Genomic DNA, 21,618 nt, shown 5'->3' with positions numbered 1-21,618 from the left:
AGAAAATAATAGATTTAATTAGGTGAGATGTGATGTCTCCAGGTTGCGTTTTGGGGCATTTTGTGCCATGGGCGCTAGGCTCAGCCATACAAGTTGGATACCGTTTTTATTGGGAGATGTGTGGGAATGCTGCAGGGTAGGAATTTGAAGAAAAGGGGTGTTTGTAGTCAAGGTTTGAGGCTTACATGGTCTTCTAGGTACAAAAAGTCCCGGAATACACCCCGGTCACACCACATTGAACTCCCCTATGTGTACTTTTTTTCTGAAATGTCTGGGTTTGGTAGAATTTCGTAGGAGGCTGCAAATCAAGTGCCCAAATTCCACAGCTTCCACATTGCAAAAACAGGATGGATTTTACTAGGTGAGATGTGGTGTCTCCATGTTTTGTAGGGTGTTTTGTGTTGCAGGCTTAGACACACTGTTATTGGGTGACATGTAGGAATTCTGAGTGGTAGCAAATGTATGTTTTTCTAAAGCTTCTAGAACAATTTCCCACCACAATCTGAGAAACATGTGTGCTCTTAGCTAACGTTTGAGGTTTGCAAGTCACTCTGGGTAAAAAACATTCAGAGATCCACACACGTCACCCCACTCTGAAGTTCTCTGGGTGTCTAGAGAAATGTCTGGGTTAGTAGGTTTCAGAGGATGGAGGCTGAGATAGTGCCCAAATTCTGTTGCCAATCACATATCAAACAAGGATTTGCAACGCTAATAGGTCTGGCATTGGCCACTAGACATCTGGCAATTCTTGTTTTGTTTTGTCATGATTTTTGCAAAACCTTACTGTATGGGAATATGACATGCCCTCATCAACCTAAAAAAACACATTTGCTACAGGCAAACCTTTTTTGGGCCCAAAAAACACACATTACTAAAGTACTGGTACTTATGGGAGCTAGTTTGTGTGTCGCAGTGTTCCTTCTGAAAGTTCAGCATGCTGTAACTGGTAATCAAGTCATCCAATGGATGAACTGGGCTGATGCACTGTACCTTAATGCATGCTGGAATGGGTAGAAGAACAACACCAATCACAGACTAATGGATGAAGTCTGGCTGAAATTCTGCAAGTAACTAAGGTATGGACATAATTTTGGTAATCAAAAGGGCTTGGATATCACAGACCTAAAACTGTTAATCAGCCTGGCATTGGCTTTAAGCCTCTTGCCTTTAAGAAAGAACATAGGAAGGAAAGAAGTTAACAAAGAAGATAGGCAAGAAAAAAGAAAGAAAGGAAGAAAAAGAAAGAAAGAAAGAACGAAAAAAAGAAAGCAAGAAAGAAAGAAAGAAAGAAAGAAAGAAAGAAAGAAAGAAAGAAAGAAAGAAGAAAGAAAGAAAGAAAGAAAATTAGGAAGGAAAGAAAGAAAGGAAAAAAATAAAAAGAGGATAACTTAATATAGAACTGTTTCAGATGGAAACTGTCTGGTATGCATTGAAATGGTAACAGTGAGAAAGGCAAAACACTCCAAAAGGAATTTACAACAGCTTTATCAGATCCCACAGGAGATGGGATCTGGTAAAGATGGAATAGGTATCAGAAGGTCCTGCTATCAGGCTTCAAAGATAAAGGCAACTCTAAAGTATTTATTCAGTAAAAACAAAACACTGTCAGTGAAGGGAACACACTTGTGTGTACATGTGCTCTTTGTGGGAGAACAAAATGCAGTTACTCAAAGTGAAGTTAACCTGTGGCTTAATTAGCCTGACCCACTGCCACATGCTATATGCAAATCAAAAGGCCTTGGCTAACGTCGGACCTAAAAGGAGGATTGATTTTACTCAGTGAGATGTGATTTCTCCATCTTTTGTTTTGGGGGTATTTTGTGTTGGGGGCGCCAGGCCCAGAACACAAGTGGGGTAACATTTTATCAAGAGACATGCAGGAACACAGAACAGTAGAACATGTGTTTTCACCAAATGGTTTTCCCCGTATTTTTGGCATACAAATATAAGCCGGAAAGCAAGAAAGAACACATTTTGCAAAAGGTCTTCGGAATCACATGATTCTATGGCTACGACTAGATTCAGTGGTGGACAAATGACCATTGTTCCTAAACTGAGTATCTTGTGCACTTTTTTTATTTAGAAATTACAGGTTTCCTTCATACCCATTTTTAATTTATTAGATTTTACCATATGAATTGCTGCATTGTCAGCACGTTATGAAAAATTCATTATAAGATGCAGCTCGGTTGTTGGCTCTGGGTATCACATATTTTTTTAGTAATCTACAAAGCCTATATGGTTCTGCAACCAAAAGTGTCCGATGGACATAACAGTTACTGCTTTGCAAATCAGCCGTTGTGACAAAAGATTACAGAGGCAAATGCTGTCACAGATTTCTTTTGTTAACATATTTTCATACGTTTTTAACACTTACAGGCATATTTAAGAGCCCCTTGCGCCACCATGTGCCACATTAGTGTCATTTTTTATGCTAATGTGGCATTAGGTTGGCAAAAACGATGTGCCATAGTTACAAAGGGGTGCAATGCATGCATTGGGCCACTTTGTAAACCCTTGCACCACATTATGCCTGCACCAGGCATAATGTATGTAAGGGGGGTGTTCCAGCATTAGGAGGCCCACAGGAACACCACACTGGAATCAATGAGATTCCACTGTGCCATTTTTAGGCTCATTTTTACCCCTTGCCTAAGAAAGGCGTTAAAATGACACTCCCATTGTTTTCAATGGGCCTCCTTTCGCTTTGCAGGATTAACGTAACATTGTTTGATGCTAATCCTGCAACATTCCAAACTAGCGTAAATTTTTTTTATGGTAGTTCCCTAACGTGCGCCTTGGTGCGTCATATCATAAATACGGTGCAAACATGGTGGTGCAAGAAAAGTGGCACATCATGTGATGATGAGCCACTTTTCATAAATCTGACCTTAGTTTTTTCAGAACAACGTTGAGAGATCTACACAAATGAACCCTTTCTAAATTCAGAATGTTATATAAGTTTAAGAAAAGTACAGCATTCCAAGATCACACGAGTGTCACACCTGTTTCCACCACAACCTGTGAGTAGGTTAAAGCCATAACAATTAGGAAAAAGGATTACCTCCTACAAAAATGCAATGCTGTAGTAAATACAATTGTTTTTGATACAACTCTACTTGTACCTGAAAGCTTGATGGGGATCAAAGCACAGCAACCACTTTTTTGTATAGCATTTATTCTTATTTTCACAAAAAACCTCTAATGGTCCAGCATGACCAGGTAGCAACATTTGGCGCTTTGTAGTTTTTGGCACTATTTTCACTGAAGTATTTACGCATGCATACCTACAGTTCTACTGATTGAAGTTTTGTTGTAATGGTCTTGATTTAACTATTAAAGTGTATTCTATTGTAGTAAATTAGTGTGAGGGTTTTCTTGTGTTGTGTTTTCGCGTTATTACTGTTAGGCCTATCTCCTCTGTGCCAAGCTACTAGACGGTTGAGCACAGGTTAATTTGAAGTTTGCTTGTGACTTCACCCTGACAAGGATTGTGGCTTCTGCAGAAGCACCTGGAGGACCATCGGGCAAAGATCAGTAGTGATGGGACCAAACGGCCATGGTACATGAAGCACAGAATTCTAATAGGAAATGAACTAAGATAACAGAAGGGAATGGGAAACACAAACCAAGGAAGGGGCTAACACAACAGAAACCGAGGAAGTGCAATACAGTGACCAACTGAGCAAGAAAAAGAGGCTTACAACAAGTGGAAAGTTGCCAGGCACCATCATGCTAGTTCTTAGCCTTTTTATAATGTGCAGATGGTGCTGTGCTCTCTCCTGGCACTGACCAGGAACTGTCTGTTCCTGAGCCTCTGTGTGTAATACAGCATCAAGAGCCTGTAGTTCACATCCCCACCCCTTCTTGATCTTTTCTAGTAAGTCCTAGATAAAATGCTAGCAATAGGAGAAGGTTCACTTCCCTCCTGATTTTTGTTTGACTGATGGGAATGTGTAGTATGAAAGTCTCTAACCAATCTGGAGCATGTACAAAGATCACTGGTTTCCATGATCTACCTGATGAGTCATACCCCTTCCATGCCTAAAATACTGGAGGCTCCTTCAATGTATACTTGGATCTAATATGGCCTCAACCTCTTATTTTTGTGACCCATCTACCAGTCGTGGAGGGGATTTAGATGGTCCTGGTACAGCAGCTTTGACACAGGATACATATACTGCACGATGGATTTTCCATCTTTTGGTTTGTCAGACATAAGACTCTAACCAATGTTTAATCTGAAACCAGCCCATAAATCACTGTGAAAACCTCAGATAGGACACTGGAATGGAGAGATTCTGTTGATTATATGTTGAGTGCTGTTTGGTAAACCCACTGAGGAGGTTTGACTGTTAAAAAAAGTCAAATTAATACTGATTTGTTTGCTTTTGTGGTTGTTCCTCAACTTGTATCCCATTTGTTTTGTCTTTTATTTAGGATTCTGCTTCCCTGACCTACCCTTCTTTGCGGTGAATTAAAGAGATCTGTGGTCATGCTCAAGCATATGCCAAACCAATACCAAAATTCTAACTTTTACCACTTTATTTACTAAAAACTGTTTTCAATGTACACATAAAAATGATATACTTTTCACAATAATGAAAACGTAACCTTCGCTAGGGGAGAGTGAGAGAGAAACTAAAGAAAATGCTAATTATGGACCTGCAAAACCAGTCTGTACACTTTTATGATGAACCTTCAAGACTCTAGTGCATGTGCATACAACAACCTGCTATCAATAAATGAGTTACTTTGGCTCCATCACAAACAACATATATCTTCAGGTGATGATTAATACCTTTACCCTTACGTCACAGTATTTTGGTCAACACCAATATTACACATGGAAGGTAAAGTCTTGTTCCATTGTTTTCTACCGTTTACAGTTAACAACATTCACATCAGAGTTCCATGACCTTATAAAGGAACTCCGCCTTCGGTCCAATCTCTCATCACAGAACTCCTTGGAGACTTCTGGTCATGGTTTGCTGCTCCCTCCCTTGTTACTCCACCTCCTGCTGCTGCAAACAAGCCTCTCAAGGACCTGCTGGCTCCGAGATCGAGGCCTGGTGGCCATCTGCTTCTTTCTGTCTTTCTGACTTCTCTGTTTTTCTCTCTTTCTTTTTCTACTTTTTGCTTTTAGCTTTCTCTGGTTCTTTCCCTTTGCTTCTTTGCTTGCAGTTGTTCTACCACTTGTTGCTTGTTCACCGCTCCCTTTCCGGTGCTCCACTCACTGCCACTGCTGCCCCTGTGGCCAGGCCCACGCCTGTGAATCGCTTTTCCTATCCTCCTGCCTCCCAGCTGTCCACACACTCCCACCTCCCTCCCCTTCTTAAGGGTGGCCGCTGCAAAGTGAGGGGTGACTCCACTGACCTTTCTGGTCAGCGTTTGCTGCTCCCCCCCGTAGCTCCACCTGCTACCATCTGCTCCTGTCTGCTTTCTATCTTTCTGATTTCTGTTTTCTGCTTTCTCTGTTTTCTTAATTCTACTTTTTGCCTTCAGCTTTCTATGCTTTTCTCTCTTTCCTTGCAATTTTTCTACTGCTTTCCACTTTTTGCGCCTCTACCCTTCCTGTGCTCCTCTGCTTGCCGCCGCTGCTGACTCCGCGGCCCTGCCCCCGCCCATGAAGTGCTTTTCCTCCCCTCCAGCCTCCCAGCTGTCCCACCTCCTTCCCCTTCTTAGGGTGGCTGATGCACAGGTGCACCGCTGGCACGCCAAACGCAAACCCTTATGCGCCAAGACTGCACCCAGCACAATGGCCCTGATCCTCGCTCCATCCGCTGGTTCAACAGACACTACATGCCCTCAACCTGGGAAGATCCTCAGTCTGCAACCTAGCCAACCCAAGGAACACTCATGGACCTTCTCGTGCTGCGCATGCTCCCGCACGCTCCACCCACCACCACACAATCCCAAGCCAAGCAAGGACGACCACCTCAAGTGCATACTCCTCAACACATGCAGCCTTGTAAAGCACACAGTAGAAATCTGGGACCTCCTTAACATGACCGCCCCAGATGTCACCCAACTCATGGAGACATGGATCACCCCCAACTCGGCCCAGGACATCACCACGGCCATCCCAGACAACTACAAAATCATCCACAAGAACAGAGCCAACTGTCCAGGAGGAGGCATCGCCAGAGTCTACAAGAACACGCTCTGCCTCACAACCACCAAAGAGTCACAGATTCAGCCAACCCATGAACACCTACACTTCCAGATTCAGACCAACCCCAACTCCTCCCTCCATGGCACACTCATCTATAGGCCACCCAGACGCCGACATCAATTCAGTGAAGACATTGCTGACCTCGTCGCCCCTCAAGCGCTCTCCTCCTCCAAATATATCCTACTCAGCGACCTCATCTTCCACCTTGATATTCACAATGACCACAAACCTCTAGGACAACCTCCTAACACTCAGCCTCAAACAACTTGTCAACGTCCCCACCCACAGAGTCGGACACACCCTCGAACCCGTCTTCTCAGCAGGGAACAACATCGTCACCTCTCACACCTCTGAACACCGTTGACTGACCAAAAGTCCATCCACTTTACCTTGAGGAAGAACACTGCACGCCACTATGCCCCCTGCCAAACACTGGGGCAAAGTTACAGAAGTGTAACTCACGAACGCCCTCAGCCACTCCCATCCCCCACCAGACGCAGAGAACTCTAATGAATCTGCACATAATCTACACCGCTGGTTATCAGAATGTGCTAACAGCGTAGCCACCCCTCAGGAAACCCACAGGAAACCGAAATAGCAAAGCACCTAAATGGTTCACCCAGACCTAAAAGAATCCAAATGCTGCTGCAGGTGACTGGAACAGAAATGGAGCAGCAGCAAATTAACCAAAGACCACATAGCCTATAAGAACGCAGTGACTGCGCAGAACACTTAAAGCCACCAAAAAAAGCTGCCATTCAAGAACACCTCAACACCAGTGCTCATAACAGCAAGGGGCTCTTCGCCATCATCAAAGAGTTCATGTACCCCGGGACAGATACCTCATCCATTAGTCCCTCCCAAGACCTCTGTGACGACCTCGCCACCTTCTTAAATTGGAAAATCCAAGACATATGCTCCCCTTTACCGCTTTAAGAAACAAAATCCGCCTGCACCACCCACAAATTCCACCACGAACCCTGCACCACAAGAGATCCTGAACTCCTGGACTAACTCCACCACAGAGGATACACAAAGACTCATGAACTCCATCCACTTGGGAGCACCGACTGATCCGTGCTCTCATCACATCTTCAACCTGGCCAGTGCCACCAGAGCACCTGAGCTCTGCCGAACTATCAACCAATCCTTCAAGAACGCAACCTTCCCATCAGACTGGAAGCACGCAGATATCAATCCGCTAGTCAGGAAACCCACCACCGACCCAAGGGAACTGAAAAAATACAAACCCATCTCTCTACTCCCTTTGCCAGCCAAAGTAATGGGAAAGGCTGTGAACCAGCAACTCACCCAATTCTTCAAGACACAAAAATCCTAGACCCATCCCAATCCAGATTAAGGAGCAACTACAGCACCAATAAAGCACTTCTAGAAGCCCCATATTAGACCATGGAGGCACGGGCGCACTCATCCTCCTCAACCTCTCCGTTACATCTGACACCTTCTTCCACTCCACCCTCTGTGCCAGACTCCACCACGCCAGCGTTCACAATGAAGGACTGGAATGCATCATATCCTTCCTCACTGGAAGAACTCAAAGGGCCTGATTCTAACTTTGGAGGACGGTGTTAAACCGTCCCAAAAGTGGCGGATATACCACCTACCGTATTACGAGTCCATTATATCCTATGGAACTCGTAATACGGTAGGTGGTATATCCGCCACTTTTGGGACGGTTTAACACCGTCCTCCAAAGTTAGAATCAGGCCCAAAGTGTCAGACTACCGTGTTCACATCAGAACCCATAAAAACATGATTTGGAGTGCCCCTAGGATCAGGCCAACGCTGTTCAACATCTTCATGGCCCCACTGGCCAAGATCATCAAACAACACCGGCTAAACATCGTCTCCTACACCAACAATACCCAACTGATCCTCTCCCAGTCCAACGACCCTATTAAGGCAAAGACAAATTTCCACAATGGGATGAGAGCAGTTGCCACGTGGATGGAAGCCAGCTGCCTCAAACTCAACTCGGACAAGATGGAGATCCTTGTAATCAGCTCCATCCCCTCCACTTGAACCAACTCCTGGTGGCCTACTGCATTGGGAATCAGCCCGCATCTGCTCCCACGGACCACGCAAGCAATCTAGGCATCATCCTGGACTCCTCTCGGTCCATGACTCACCAAGTCAACACCGTCTCATCGTTATGTTTCCACATCCTCCAAATCCTTCGAAAGATCTTCAAGTAGATCTTCACTGTCACGAGGAGGACAGTCACCAATGCAGTCATCAATAGCAAACTGGACTACAGCAACACACACTCTATGCAAACAAGACTACAAAGAATCCAGAATGCAGCAGCCAGGCTCATCCTCAACATCCCCCGACACAGCCACATCTCCTCCCACCTCAGAGACCTACACTGGCTCCCAGTCAAGATACATTGTATAACATACAACTTCTGATTCACACCTACAAGGCACTACACAACATAGGACCAGCATACCTCAATCACCGCCTCACCTTCTATGTACCGAACAGATAACTCCATTCTTCCCAGCTAGCCCTTGCAGCCATTCCCAAGATCTGAAAAAGCACAGCAGAAGGAAGATCCTTCTTATACCCCGAAGCCCAACAAGGAACATGCTACCTCTCAAACTCAGACAGATCGCATCACTGAAGCAGTTCAGGAAGGACCTCAAGACCTGGCTATTCTACTTAGCAGCATGCCCTCAAACAGTGCCTTGAGAGCCCCTGGGGGGGTTAGCCACGCTTTAGAAATACTGATTAATTGACTGATTGATGATGTACAGCAGCAGGTACTTTATCCCATATAATAGTTGGATTTCCAAAGAATCCCTACAATTTCCTGATTTATCAGAGAAATGCCCTTCTATTGTTTAGATGCCATATGGCTTAAGGAAACTAGTGATCATGCGCAACTTTAAACGTGCCAGAAAAGAGGTCTGTTTCTCAGCAAAACGTTTTAAAAAGTGTACTAGGGGGCAGTCGATGAAAGCTCTCTACATCTCCCACACCACTGTTTCTAGTTTACAGAAAAAAATATTTTAGACCCTACAAGTCAGCCACATCTGATGATTGTGGCATCCTTGGACTGGCTTATAATTGGAGCTGAGATCTTTCGCTCTAGTATTGTTTCATATCAGACCCTGAAATTAAATAGCCTTAGTTTGACAACTTAGCAAAATGTTCTGACCAAGAGCCTGTGATATTCATCATCACTTAGAGAAAGGTATCTTTTAATAACTCTTCCAGAAGATTTCGGCATATTTTGTACAAAATCTTGAACTTTTCCCTATGGAATTTGGCTTTGGCTTTAGAATGGCTGATAGTTGGGTAGTTCTTTCAAATATAGTTTATAAAAGTATTTTGGAGTTTTACACCTCTTTCTGGGCTCTAGCCAAGGGGTGCCTCACTTGCAACAGGTAATGTTAATTTCTTTTCTCACTACATGTGCTCTTATAGGGTATACCTAGGTTCGATCCATGTTTCTTTCCATGAAACAGTACCTGCTTCTGGTATGTTTTAATTGGATTGGCAAGCAGGCTGCATAAATGAGAATAGTTCAAAGTTCCTAAATGAGTATGTTCATTTATTCAGAAAGAAATTACATTTGCAATGTATGTAAAAGTATTGCAGCATATGCTTGATTAAAACATGGAACACAAAACTCTGGCCCGAATTTAAGAAAAGTGGCACTGCACCCAATGAAGCGCCACTTTTCTTGCACCCCTTAGTGCGGGCCTACTGGCATCATGTGTGCGCCATATTAATATACGGCGCACCATGGCACAGGGTAGGGGCAATAGTGTCAAAGGTTTTTACGCTATTGATGTACTGTGCAGGATTAGCGTCAAACTTTTGGCACTAATCCTGCAGAGTACATAGGGGTCCAGTGAAAACAATGGTATGCCCCCTTTAAACGCCTGCTCTGTACAGGCATTAAAAATAGCTGCTAAAAATGGTACCGTGCCATTTTTGCGGTCCCCCTAAGAGGGGAACACCCCACTTGCATACATTATACCTGGCGCAGGCATAATGTGGTGCAAGGGGTTACAAAGTGGCGCAATGCATGCATTGCAGCACTTTGTAAATATGGCACAACGCTTTTGGCCTCGTTGGACCACATTAGCGTCATAAAAAAGGACGCTATTGTGATGCAAGGAGGAGTTATGCCCCCTTAAATGTGGCCCTTCGATTTACAGAATTTCAGTACCTTTTTCATTACTTCCGAATTCAACAAACATACAGGTTTAAACATATGACCTCTTGTTCTGATATAATGGGTAATACTGGGCAGTAAAAAAGTCAATAGGTAATACCGGTAGTACATCGTAGCAACACTTCACAGTTTCACACATGGGATTACGGCATAATCTGCATTTCCAGTTTTGCTATTTGGTAAAACTGCATGTTTCCTACTTTTGGAATTGTTATTCATTGAACAATATTACTTCAGGCAATACTGCAATGGGAAAAACTCCATTGCCCAGATATTTAAAAAAAAGTTCATGCAGTGTAGAGCAGCAACTAGAGTAGCTGTGCTGTGCTGTATGAGAGTGAGAGAGCAGTATCTCCTTATCTCCTAAAATATGGTGCTGTTTTTCTCTCTCCACACCATAGTGCAAGGGTGTGTGCATTCTGTAAGGAATCATTTTTGTGCTGGAAGGGGATACTTGCAATACCAAAACTATACTTCACACTTTTTCCTGCTTTGTATGTGGACTGTAGAAGGCAGCGTGCATGCAAAGTAAAACTAGGAAAAGTTAAAACATTTCTCTTTGCTATGCCTGCCTCGAGGTGGCATAATGATTTGGCGCAAACCCTAATTGCAAATGTTTGTAGGTAGGACTTTGTATCAAAACCCAAGGGGTTTTGCATAGGAATGCCCATGGAATGCCCCTCAATGCAAAGTAAGGCCAAGCAATACATAACATGACTTTGAGTTACTTTAGGAAACAATCCAAAGCATGTGCTGATTTGCATTGGATAGTAAAGCCCAGCATAAGCCTTTGCCTGAGGTTTATGTTCCAAATGTAATGCAAACTCAGCACAAAGCATTAGTAAATCTGGGCCCAGTTCTGGACTCAATTTGTGCATGATTAATATGTGCTTATTTTTAGATTTAACAGTAATTTATAATGAGTAGATCAGTGCTGTTGCAAAAATATTTTTGGCTCATCTGAATATAATCAAAACCCTTCTTCACAATGCTGCCTTTTTGTTTGTTTACTGTGGCTTTGCACCAGACACATTTTAGTTTTTGGTACAGTGGTCCTACCCAGGGCACCCACAGCCTTTCCAGTGATGTTGGGGCAGTATGAGGAGCCAACTACTGCCTGCATCAACTGACCAGCACTAGTTCTGGAAAAACTCATCTGTTTCTGGGGTCAACGGCAGGCAAAGTCCTTAGTCCATCTTGGATCATTAAGTAGCTTCTCCTTCCAGTTCTCTGTGATTCTGCATTTTATAGCAGACAGGCCCAAGTTCAGCTGACTGTGACATGCCCAGATGAGGCCTTCAAGAAGGCAACCATCTGGCTGGCTGATACACAAACCATGAAGAAGGGTCAGGGATTCATAAATGTCACCAAAAGACTAACACAAACTGCATGCAATGCCTATTGTTGTGTAAGAAGAAGGATATAGGGCTCATGCTTTTTGCTTTAGTGCCCGAGGGTATGTTCGGTTTTGTTAGGGTGGCCACCCTCAAACGGAGCCATCATCCTACAAAGTACTGGTCCAGGGATAGCAGTATTTCAAGTTCTGGTAAACTCTAACCCTCAACCACTTATCCCTTCTCTTTTAAGGTGGGGCCCAGCTGGATCTGTGCATATGCTCAGTCAGGTAGGTGCCAATGCCACAAAAAACATTTAGGCACTCATTACGAGTTTGGCAGTATTTGGGCAGGACCACTGTGCGAAATGGCACCACCTTACCAGCAGTGGTGGCGGAATAGCGACAGCCGTATTACGAGTCACAAAACACAAACCGCCAAAATACAGACACAAAACCAACACCACTAGGCCAACCCACGACAAATGAGCGACTGATCAACAGCCGGCACCGCCACGCCAACACCATTCCAACCGTCAGATTATGAATCAACCTCCAGCACAGTGGAACATGCACGGCAGACACCATAGGTGGTTTGCACCGCTGCAGAACAAAAAGGCACCGCAGAAAGTAGCTAACACCACATTGGCCTGTTCAAACATCCCACACCACATACACCTGATCACGCCACCATATAACCACACCCCCAACAAGCTGTTGTGACAATTACAAACAGCTGCAGCCACACCCGATACTAAGCACACACTAAACACAGCAAACAAAGATCACACAGCGCACACTGCACAAAGCAACACTGCAGCTCACCAGCACACACAGCCAAACACCCCCATATCACCACACACCCTGTACTCCACCCGGCATGCACAACACATTCCCACCCCACAACATGTCACGCCAGAAGAACCCACGGTTCACCGACAATGAATTGCAGGTCATGGTGGACAAGATCATCGGAGTCGAGCCACAGCTCATGGGTATCCAGGTACAACAAATATCAGTAGCCAAAAAGACAGAGTTATGGCAGAGGATCGTCAACAGGGTCAACACATTCGGCACATACCCACGCACAAGGGAGGACATAAGAAAGAGGTGGAATGACCTCAGTGGGGAAGATCGTTCCATAGCGTCCAGGCAGAGAATAATCAGTAATAAGACCGGCAGTGGTCCCCCACCACTTCCCCTCCAGCTGACAACCTGGGAGGAGAAGGTCTTGGACATCATGTATCCCGAGGGCCTGACTGGCATCAGCGGAGGGCTGGACACTGGTAAGTCAGTAATACCCCCCAAGCACCAACCACCCATGGCCAGCATGCCACCCCACCACTCTCCAAGCCACTGCAACCCACCCCACTGACCCCATCCCAAACACCGCATGCCCCTCCTCTGCATGCCACACAATCCCACTCCCACCATCCCTAGTCACACACCCTGAATGTATGGATGCCAACTACAGTGTGACAAACCACAACTTCCACAATCCAATCCAAACCAATGTCTGCCGTGCAGCAGCTGTCATTGCTATCACTGGGAAACAAGTCAAGCCACTGCATGCTTTCACAATAGGGACACAACAACAACAGTCACACAACTAACATCTACCGTATCCATCCACAGGTACCCCTGCCACTGACACCATGCAGAGGATTCCAGGCTCAGACAGCCCTCCCCATGATGAAGGCCCCATTGGATGTCTGGATGTGGACGACTAACCTGGGCCATCTGGGGCCACTGGGCAGTCCACCAATGACACACCCACCCAGGACACACCAGAAGACTCTACCCATGTGGCAACAACACCACAGCCAAACCCAGAACCCCAAACCTGTGCCCCAGGGACCCATCAATCAGAGTTGTGCCCAATAGTACAGCGGCCAGAGTCAAGGGCACCCACCCCAGACAATGAGGGCCCTGCTGCTACTGGGAGTGGGCACGCTGTGCCAGGGGCACAGGCACAGGAGGCCAGGGGTAGTGGAAGGGTAACCGTGATCCAAGGATCGGGACAGCCACACCAACTGACTGCCCAGGAGGGCCTCAACCAAGTCCTGGGTGTGTACCAGCATACCCAGGATACAGTGACCCAGATCCTCGCTACCATGCAGGCGACCCAGCAGCTGCAGGGGCAATACCATCAGGACGCTGTGCAACAGTGGCAGGCCCACAATGCCAACATGGCCTTCATTGTAGGGGTGCTCAAGGACCTGACCAGTGCCATGCATGAGTCCACCACCCACCAGCAGGCCCCTATCACTGGCCACATCCCGTCAGCAGTAGCCAGTGGCATGGAGGCCCTTCAACAGGTCTAGCAGGGCACCAGCACCCCTACCTCTGTAGCTGAGGAACCCCCACGCAAGGGAGGGCGTCCAAGTAGACATCCAGCCGTACATGATGGCCAGACCACGACCACCGCCAGGAAGTGACCCTGAACATTCTCCCTTGTGTGTGACACCCTGTCGAATGCCCACTGCCATAGCTCCATCTACCCATGGGCATCAGACTGGACCTGAACTACCTACAGCTGGCCTTAACACTCTGATGATCTCTGCCGCCATGACCCCAATCATCACCCCTCACACTTGTACATCACAAATAAACTACAACTGAGCACAGTCCATGCCTACGTGTTTATTTGCCATGAATATGTATGGAATTGCCAATACATGTACGAGTGGCAACCCATCGCCCAGCACATTCATGGTAGGGTGACAGCGGGGGAGCAAAATGCCAGGAGGTCGATCGTGGAGCAGTCAGTGGCTGGACATATATATCAATGGAGGCAACAGCCCAGGCAGAGAGTACAGTAAACCATAACATTGTCCTGAAAGGAGAGCAAGACAGGGACAAAAATCACTGAAGGAGTCACAGATGCCAACTCCACACAAATGCACTGTAGGAACAGGTATACAGGGCAGATAAGCCAGGCAGGTCCACAACCATATGGCCAATACCAACACACATACACAACATATTCCAGCCTAATGGTCTCACCCTCACATTGCCCAGCGCCAGACCTGGCCCAATACCCACTACCCAAAACAATGCTGCACTGCCACTCAATGTCGACTCCCAGGATGGATGCTGCACAGATGCAACAACCCTGTGTGGCACACACATAGCACCTTCAGTGGCAACTCAGGGAACATTCCACATACACATTGATGACACTAGTGCACCAGCACAACACCTGCCAGACTATAGGCCTGCCCTGTCCACTGTGACCATCTAAGTGAAGGGCACATGTGCCACCCCCCAACCCACCCAAATTCATATCTGAAAACAATACCGTCAGTGGTCGCAGACAACAGGTGGCATCAGGGACAAGGCAAACAGTTGTAGAAGACACATACCATACAGTTTGCACATACCTGCATCTCAGCAGAAGTAATGTTGAATAAGCTCCACCCTGGAGTCAGCTGCATCCTCATCATCCTCCTCTTCATCACTCCCCATGTCCCCTTCATCAGCCACTGGCAACGCTACCCCCTCCTCTGCATCCAGCAATGGGATGTGACGCCTTAGGGCAAGATTGTGCAACATGCAGCAGGCCACAATGATGTGGCACATCTTCTGTGGCCTGTAGAGCAGGCCACCCCCCGGAGACATGCAAACACCGGAACCTGGCCTTCAGCAGACCAAAGCATCTCTCGATGACCGGTCTGGTACGACTGTGAGCCTCATTGTAACGGTCCTCTGCAGCTGAGGCTGGACGCCTCACGGGTGTCAGGAGCCAGGCAGGTTGGGATAGCCAGAGTCACCTGTGTGCATAGAGGGAAGAGGCATATCAGGACCGGGAGGGCAATAAGGCAGGGACACAAGAGAGCTGAGGGGCACGCATATGCAGGGGTGCATAGCGATGAGCCAGGCCCAGTCCCTCTGGAGTGGTGCCATCATGTGTGAGACGCTGCTGTTCTGCAGGATATAGGAATTATGAACAGAGCCTGGGTATTTGGCCTTCACCTGGAAGATGTACTGGTCCTCGAGGGAAACCACTGGCACATTGATCGAATTAAATGTTTTTGCGGTTTCTGTACACCTATTGATTCCTCCTGGGTGGCACCAGGGCAACGTGGGTGCTGTCATCGCACCTATGACATGTGGGACATGTGCCACAGCGTAGAACGCAGCCTTGACAGTGGGCAAATCTGCACGTTGGGGGAACCGGATGTGGCTGGACATATGTTTAATCAGGGCACACAGTACATCCCTCAGGACGTTGCTGAACATGGGCTGCGACATTCCACTTGCGAGGCCCACTGTGACAAGGAAGGAGCCTGAGGCAAGGTAGTGAAGGAATGACAACTCCTGCACTGTGGGAGGTATGGCATCGGGATTGCGTCCAGCAGGCCACAGATCCGTCTCCAAATGGGCCTCTAGTTCCATTATGGTCATACGGTTTAGGGGATAGGTCTGGATGATGTGACGCTCCTCCAGTGTGACAAGGTGTACTAGGGGCCTGTACACTAGTGCCTTCTTCATCCTCAACCGTGCACTGTACTTGGGAACAGGGGAGAGGTGTTAACATGTTGTGCAGCATATACGTATGCCGCACTAAATTACACACACATCACACATTCTAAATGAGAAATGGTTGCTGTCAGTCTGGATGCATGGGACAGGTGAAGGTGAGATCATCCTGCCGGCGTAACACGTCATGGCGGTAGGCGGTCACGACTGCCGTGCTACTCACTATCGGCTCACACTGTTGCCAATGTGAAGCAGGAGCCTATAGTGATTACTGCCGGCGGTGACGGTGATGCTTGCGACGGCCGTGACTGCCATTTCAATTGCTCATGCTCACTTGACTCCTGAGCCTTGTGCACGGAAGACCTACACTGCATGTGCTGCTGTGAACTGACTCTGGTAGCCAAGATGCCGCTTCCAGCAGGAGACAGGGCCCCAGCCTTCATCCAGGAGGAGTTGGAGTGACTTGTGGACAGGGTCCTGCCCCTATATGGACAGTTGTATAGGGCACCAGAGCAGCGGGTGAGTCCATTGTCATTGTCCTGTATGTGAGTTGTGCGCATGGGGATAGGGGCCTTGGTAGGTGGCAGAGTGAATGGAGCACGGACATGGGTGGGGCGCTGAGGGTTACGTTGCCAGATGATGTGTCGGTGTGGAAGTGTGATGTGTGCTGTCCACTACTGTCCCAGGAATGCCACCCTACATGACTGTCTGTGTCACCCATGCAGGTCAGTGCCCATCAGAAGGAGGGGATTTGGCATGCCATTGCCAAGCAAGTGCGGATCCTGGGGTCTATGCCCGGGGGAGCACCCACTGTAGAAAGCGGTGGGAGGACCTGAGCCGCTGGGCCCAGCTGGGGACGTCCTCCCAATGAAGGAGAGGTGCCCGTCAGACCCTGACCCCCCTAATGGCCCGCATTTTGGCGGTGGCCTACCCCGAGGTGTATGGGCGCTTGAGGGCAGCACAGCAGCCACATGGGGTGAGTACTCATTCTCACTTGTGACATGTGTTGACATGGTGGTTCTGGGTGGGCACCATTGGGACGCTGTGGGTTGGATGCAAGGTACACTGATGGCCACTTACTTGCTAGACCTGCTTGCCAGCACATGGCAACTGGATCTTCAGAGCTGGGGTGTCAAGGCATTGTGATTGGTCCTGACCAACCACTGTGCCAGGGGTGTATCCATGATCTCAGCTGGAAGGCAATGAATGTATGTGGGGTGGGTGCGCAAGGTTGTGACAGTGCTTCTTGACAATAGGCAAGGGGGCCTACCAACTACCGTGCAGCATCCTGTTGAGTGTCCAGTCCTTTGCATACTTGTCTCAATGGCCATGGGTGTTGGGCAAGTACTGGACAGGTGTGGCGTGTATGACACTCCTCATGAAGAGATATGCCTCAGTCAGACCATCAGCTGTTGGCATATGCATTGTTGCAGTTTCTGCCATGGTGTCACCAAGTAGAAGGATGTTCAGAGGTGGCCATAATGTATAATGTCACAGCATCAAATGCTGATGTTCTACCCTGTGTGATGGTTGTACTGGCATTGACCGATTGCACCCTGTCTCTTTTTCTCTCCCTCCCTGTCCTCCTCTGTCTTTGTGAGCATCAGCATCATCTGGAGGAGGAGGAGGAGCACCGGCCAGTGGGGAAACTGCAGCCCATGGGACCCAGGAGGCTGACACCAGTGGAGCCGAGGGGACAAGTGGGATGGAGGGTTAAGGGACTGCCACGGAGAGACCGGATCGATCACTACATCTTCAGATTCCTCCTCTGATGGTGGCTCCCTGGTGGCGGCGGACCCATCTGGGACCACCCCAGCACCATCCTTGTCCACCACTCCCCATACCAGCACCGCCCTCCCTGTAGTTCCCCACCCAGTTGCCCATGCCCGCTCACCCAAGAGGGTGGGCATTTCCTTAGCTGCAGGCACCTCTGCCCCAGTCAGCTCTGCTGCCCTCAATGAGGAGGCTATTGACCTCCTGAGGGCCACCTCTGTGGGCAGACAACTATTGTGAATGTCATAAAGGGACTGGCATTCCAGATTCAACAGTGCAATGCGTTCCTGGAAGGCATTCACATGCCTTGTCTACAGCGATTGTTTCAGGCACTGGCCTCCTTGTTAATGGCAGCCAGTGTCCCTTTTTCTTCTGTCTCCCCTTCAGCTACCTGTTCCCAATCCCACATCCCTCTCCCCTCACCCATCCAAGGCACACCTACTGACCCACATGCATCCACATCAACAGACACGGAACGCAAGTACAAACATAGGCACCACAGGTGCCACCACCGCCATGCACACACTCAACACACATGCAGACATGTCAACATCCGCAACCTGCACCAACTCCCCAAGCACCTCCCCTCTCATAGTCAACACAACACTCACACCTGCAGTCAGCATCACATCAGTCACTGTTCTTGCCACATGTGCCCTCACTGCCACTGTCACCACCATTCATGCACCCCATACACCACTGGCGCAGACACCACAACTATCAACACACTGTCATGCAGCACATCCACCCTACCTGCAGACACCACCCCGACATACACTCACACTTCCCCCCTGCCATCTTCCTGCATTCCTCCCCACCTCCTCCCATCTAAACGTGCACACTCATCCACCCAACAGTCCCTCAGCATACACATTTCATCCACCCATGGCACATCCACGTATACACCTCACAACCATACCCACTCCCTCCACTCCCAAACGTCTTTCCAGTGACCTCCAATGTGTTCCCAAAAATTTTTCCTATGTGAGTTTTCCCTGTTCCCCACCAATGACCCAGTCCCTGGTACCCCCAAGCACCCTGCTACTATTCCTCTGACCCAGTCTTCCACATCCCAGTCTCCCATTGCCCCTTCCCCTCTCCCACCTGCCACTTCTGCCCCATCACATCCACTGTTCCTGCTTTCAAGCCAAGCCCACTTCCTCCTCTTCCCAGGCCACGCCCACTCCTTCCACTTTCAAGGCCAAGCTCATACCCACCCCCTTGCTAAGCCCCCCCATCCAAGGGCAAGTCCAGGGACCCCCCATCTAAGGGCACCCCTAAGTGGCCCCCCTCCAGGCCCAGACAGAAGGACCCTACCTCCAAACCCAAGAACCAAACTCCCCCCCACCCCTGAGGTGCCTGCATTCCCCATTGATGCCCCTGCCCTGTGGAGGTCTTCACTATGCAGTCAGGAGTCAAGATGGGGCGTCATCTTGTGCCCAGTGTGCTTGGGCACTATGGATTTTGGACTGGCCCTTGGGCCTGTATGTATATATGTTGTTGCACATTTTTGCAATATATTGTTCTCATGCAACACTACACCATTGGTGTCGTTGTTACCTACCTAGTCTTGGCATTCATTCACCAATTATGTGTGGTGGTGGTGGGTATTGGTGTGTATGTTGGGACGGGTGTTTGTTTGCTTGTGTGTTGGGGCATGGCTTCCCATATTGTGTGTGTGTGGACTAACGTCATTCCCTCCACTGTGTGCTAGGCTGGTGTACTTAACGTTGGTGTTGTGGTCGCTGTCGCTGGTCCGGGAGTTGCAAGGCCAGATAGAGGACTGGAAGGAGTTGCAATTTGCGTGCCATGCGCCTACGGACATGCCTGAGTTCCCGAAGGTGGGTGTTCCCTTTATATTTTTCGTTTTCGCCAGGCTTTTGGTGGCGGTGGTTCCGCCCTGGATATCCTAGCGGTGCGCAACCTCATAATATGGTTGTGGGATGCTGCCTGACTGCCAGGCTGGAGATGGCTGCTGCCTGGTGCGCCAACACTTCGGTTGTGTAGGGCCAAACGGTGACTTGGCTGTGTTCTGCAGGTGCCTTTACAGGATTTGCAATATGGCGGTCTTCACCACCAGGCCCGCGGCGGTGCGGCTGCCAACTCTACCATGGCGGTACGCTGACCGCCAAACTCATACTAAGAGCCTTAATCACAAAGAGTGGTTACCATAATATTTGCATCAAAAGGTGGGTACCTAAGCTAACTGAGGTGATAGTCAATCTCGTGACACCAGTGGTTCCCATAACATTGGCTTTAAACCAGTCTAGATTAACGGCATGATTTAGAACTTGGTTGGACGGGTTACTCCATCACAATAGTGGCGCATATCCTGTCTGCCGAAATCTAAACCCCTTTCTATCAGAGGATTTAGATTTTGGTGGATTGGTTATCTATTACCGTTGTGACATGGTAACCCACCTGCCGAGTTCTAAATCAGGCTCTAAGTCTTCTGGGACATAAACCCATCTTTCACATGAATACTAGTGAATATAGTTGACAGATTGTTTGCCAGAAGAAATTTCTCCATTGCAGAATTTAACATTGAATCCACAAATTAGAGGATTTCCACTACCAACCAACACTAAATACTGTCTCCATTGTTTATAAAAGTAATGCACAGACTGAATATAATACAAAAGTAGTAGTAGTATTAAGTTTATTGTATAGTTCATAAAACCCATTCCATATTCATACAGTGATAGTTTCCACACATTCTGATAAAAAAAAACTCTTTAATAATACTTGAGGGTGAATGAAAATAAGTCTATTGCCTGTGGGCCAAGAGCGGACAATGTACAAATGGAAACATCTGACTGTCCTATGTTTTTGTTTAAAGTGCGTTGTCTATCTGGAATTAGATACGATGGTTGTTTTTTGCTTATTCTTTTCCGGCAAGCTATATAAAGTGCACGTACATCGTACCGATATATATATCATCTTTTTTACATTTGAGGTGCGCTTTAGTCTCTGCCTAGACGATATGCCTGAGTGATGCACAGACTGAATGTAATACAACTGATTAAGGTTAAAATCATAGTGCAGATGTGGCACTGTTGAGAATTTATCTGACCTTTGCGCCACAATTTGTAAAAGAGCACCCCTTTCAGGACCATGAAATTATGCTAATAATGCAAGAAACAGTAGAATTATTTGCTTTTCATATTTTTCTGAAGCTGCATCCCCATACGTCTGCAACAGTTTTTTCACCATGAACCTTTAAAGAAGCTGAAAGAAGTACCTGTCAGTCACAGCTTTCATAAATTCCTCAAGAAGATCATCATAAGCCTGACCTCTTACTCTTTTGTGCCGCAATCCTATGTACAGAGGATCTTTGAGCAAATCCTGGTAGAAAGAAAAAAAAGTATTTGAAATGACATTTAAACATAATCCATTTAAAAAACATCCTGTTGCAAAGCAATGCATATATGATTTCAATTGACGTGGAGAAATAAGGAATGCTTTGAATGAGAATTTTACAGACATATTGTTTAAAGGGGCCTTCTTGTCAACCATGTCACAATAGGCATTAAAAACCAAACAGACATTAGCCAAGGAGCCCTCTTGAAGAATGTTAAGTATGCAGAATGCGTAAAGCGAAATATATTTTCCTGTAAATTGGGTGGGCTCTTTAAGTTCTTGATC

The 21,618-nt window shown here is 47.3% G+C and overlaps 1 protein-coding gene across 1 annotated transcript in view; it reads right to left on the bottom strand.

Moving 5' to 3' along the window:
* Positions 1 to 21,618, bottom strand: part of ME1 (malic enzyme 1) — a 1,525,515-nt gene that overhangs the window by 779,250 nt on the left and 724,647 nt on the right. Inside the window, exon 6 of the mRNA XM_069235609.1 lies at positions 21,215 to 21,318. Coding sequence (XP_069091710.1) covers positions 21,215 to 21,318 — 104 coding nt within the window. The remainder of the gene's footprint in view (positions 1 to 21,214; positions 21,319 to 21,618) is intronic.

The sequence above is a fragment of the Pleurodeles waltl genome, chromosome 5 (assembly GCF_031143425.1).
Source record: "Pleurodeles waltl isolate 20211129_DDA chromosome 5, aPleWal1.hap1.20221129, whole genome shotgun sequence".
NCBI lineage: Eukaryota > Metazoa > Chordata > Amphibia > Caudata > Salamandridae > Pleurodeles > Pleurodeles waltl.
The sequence above is the reverse complement of the archived record's forward strand: the minus strand, read 5'-3'. Positions and strand labels throughout refer to the sequence as shown.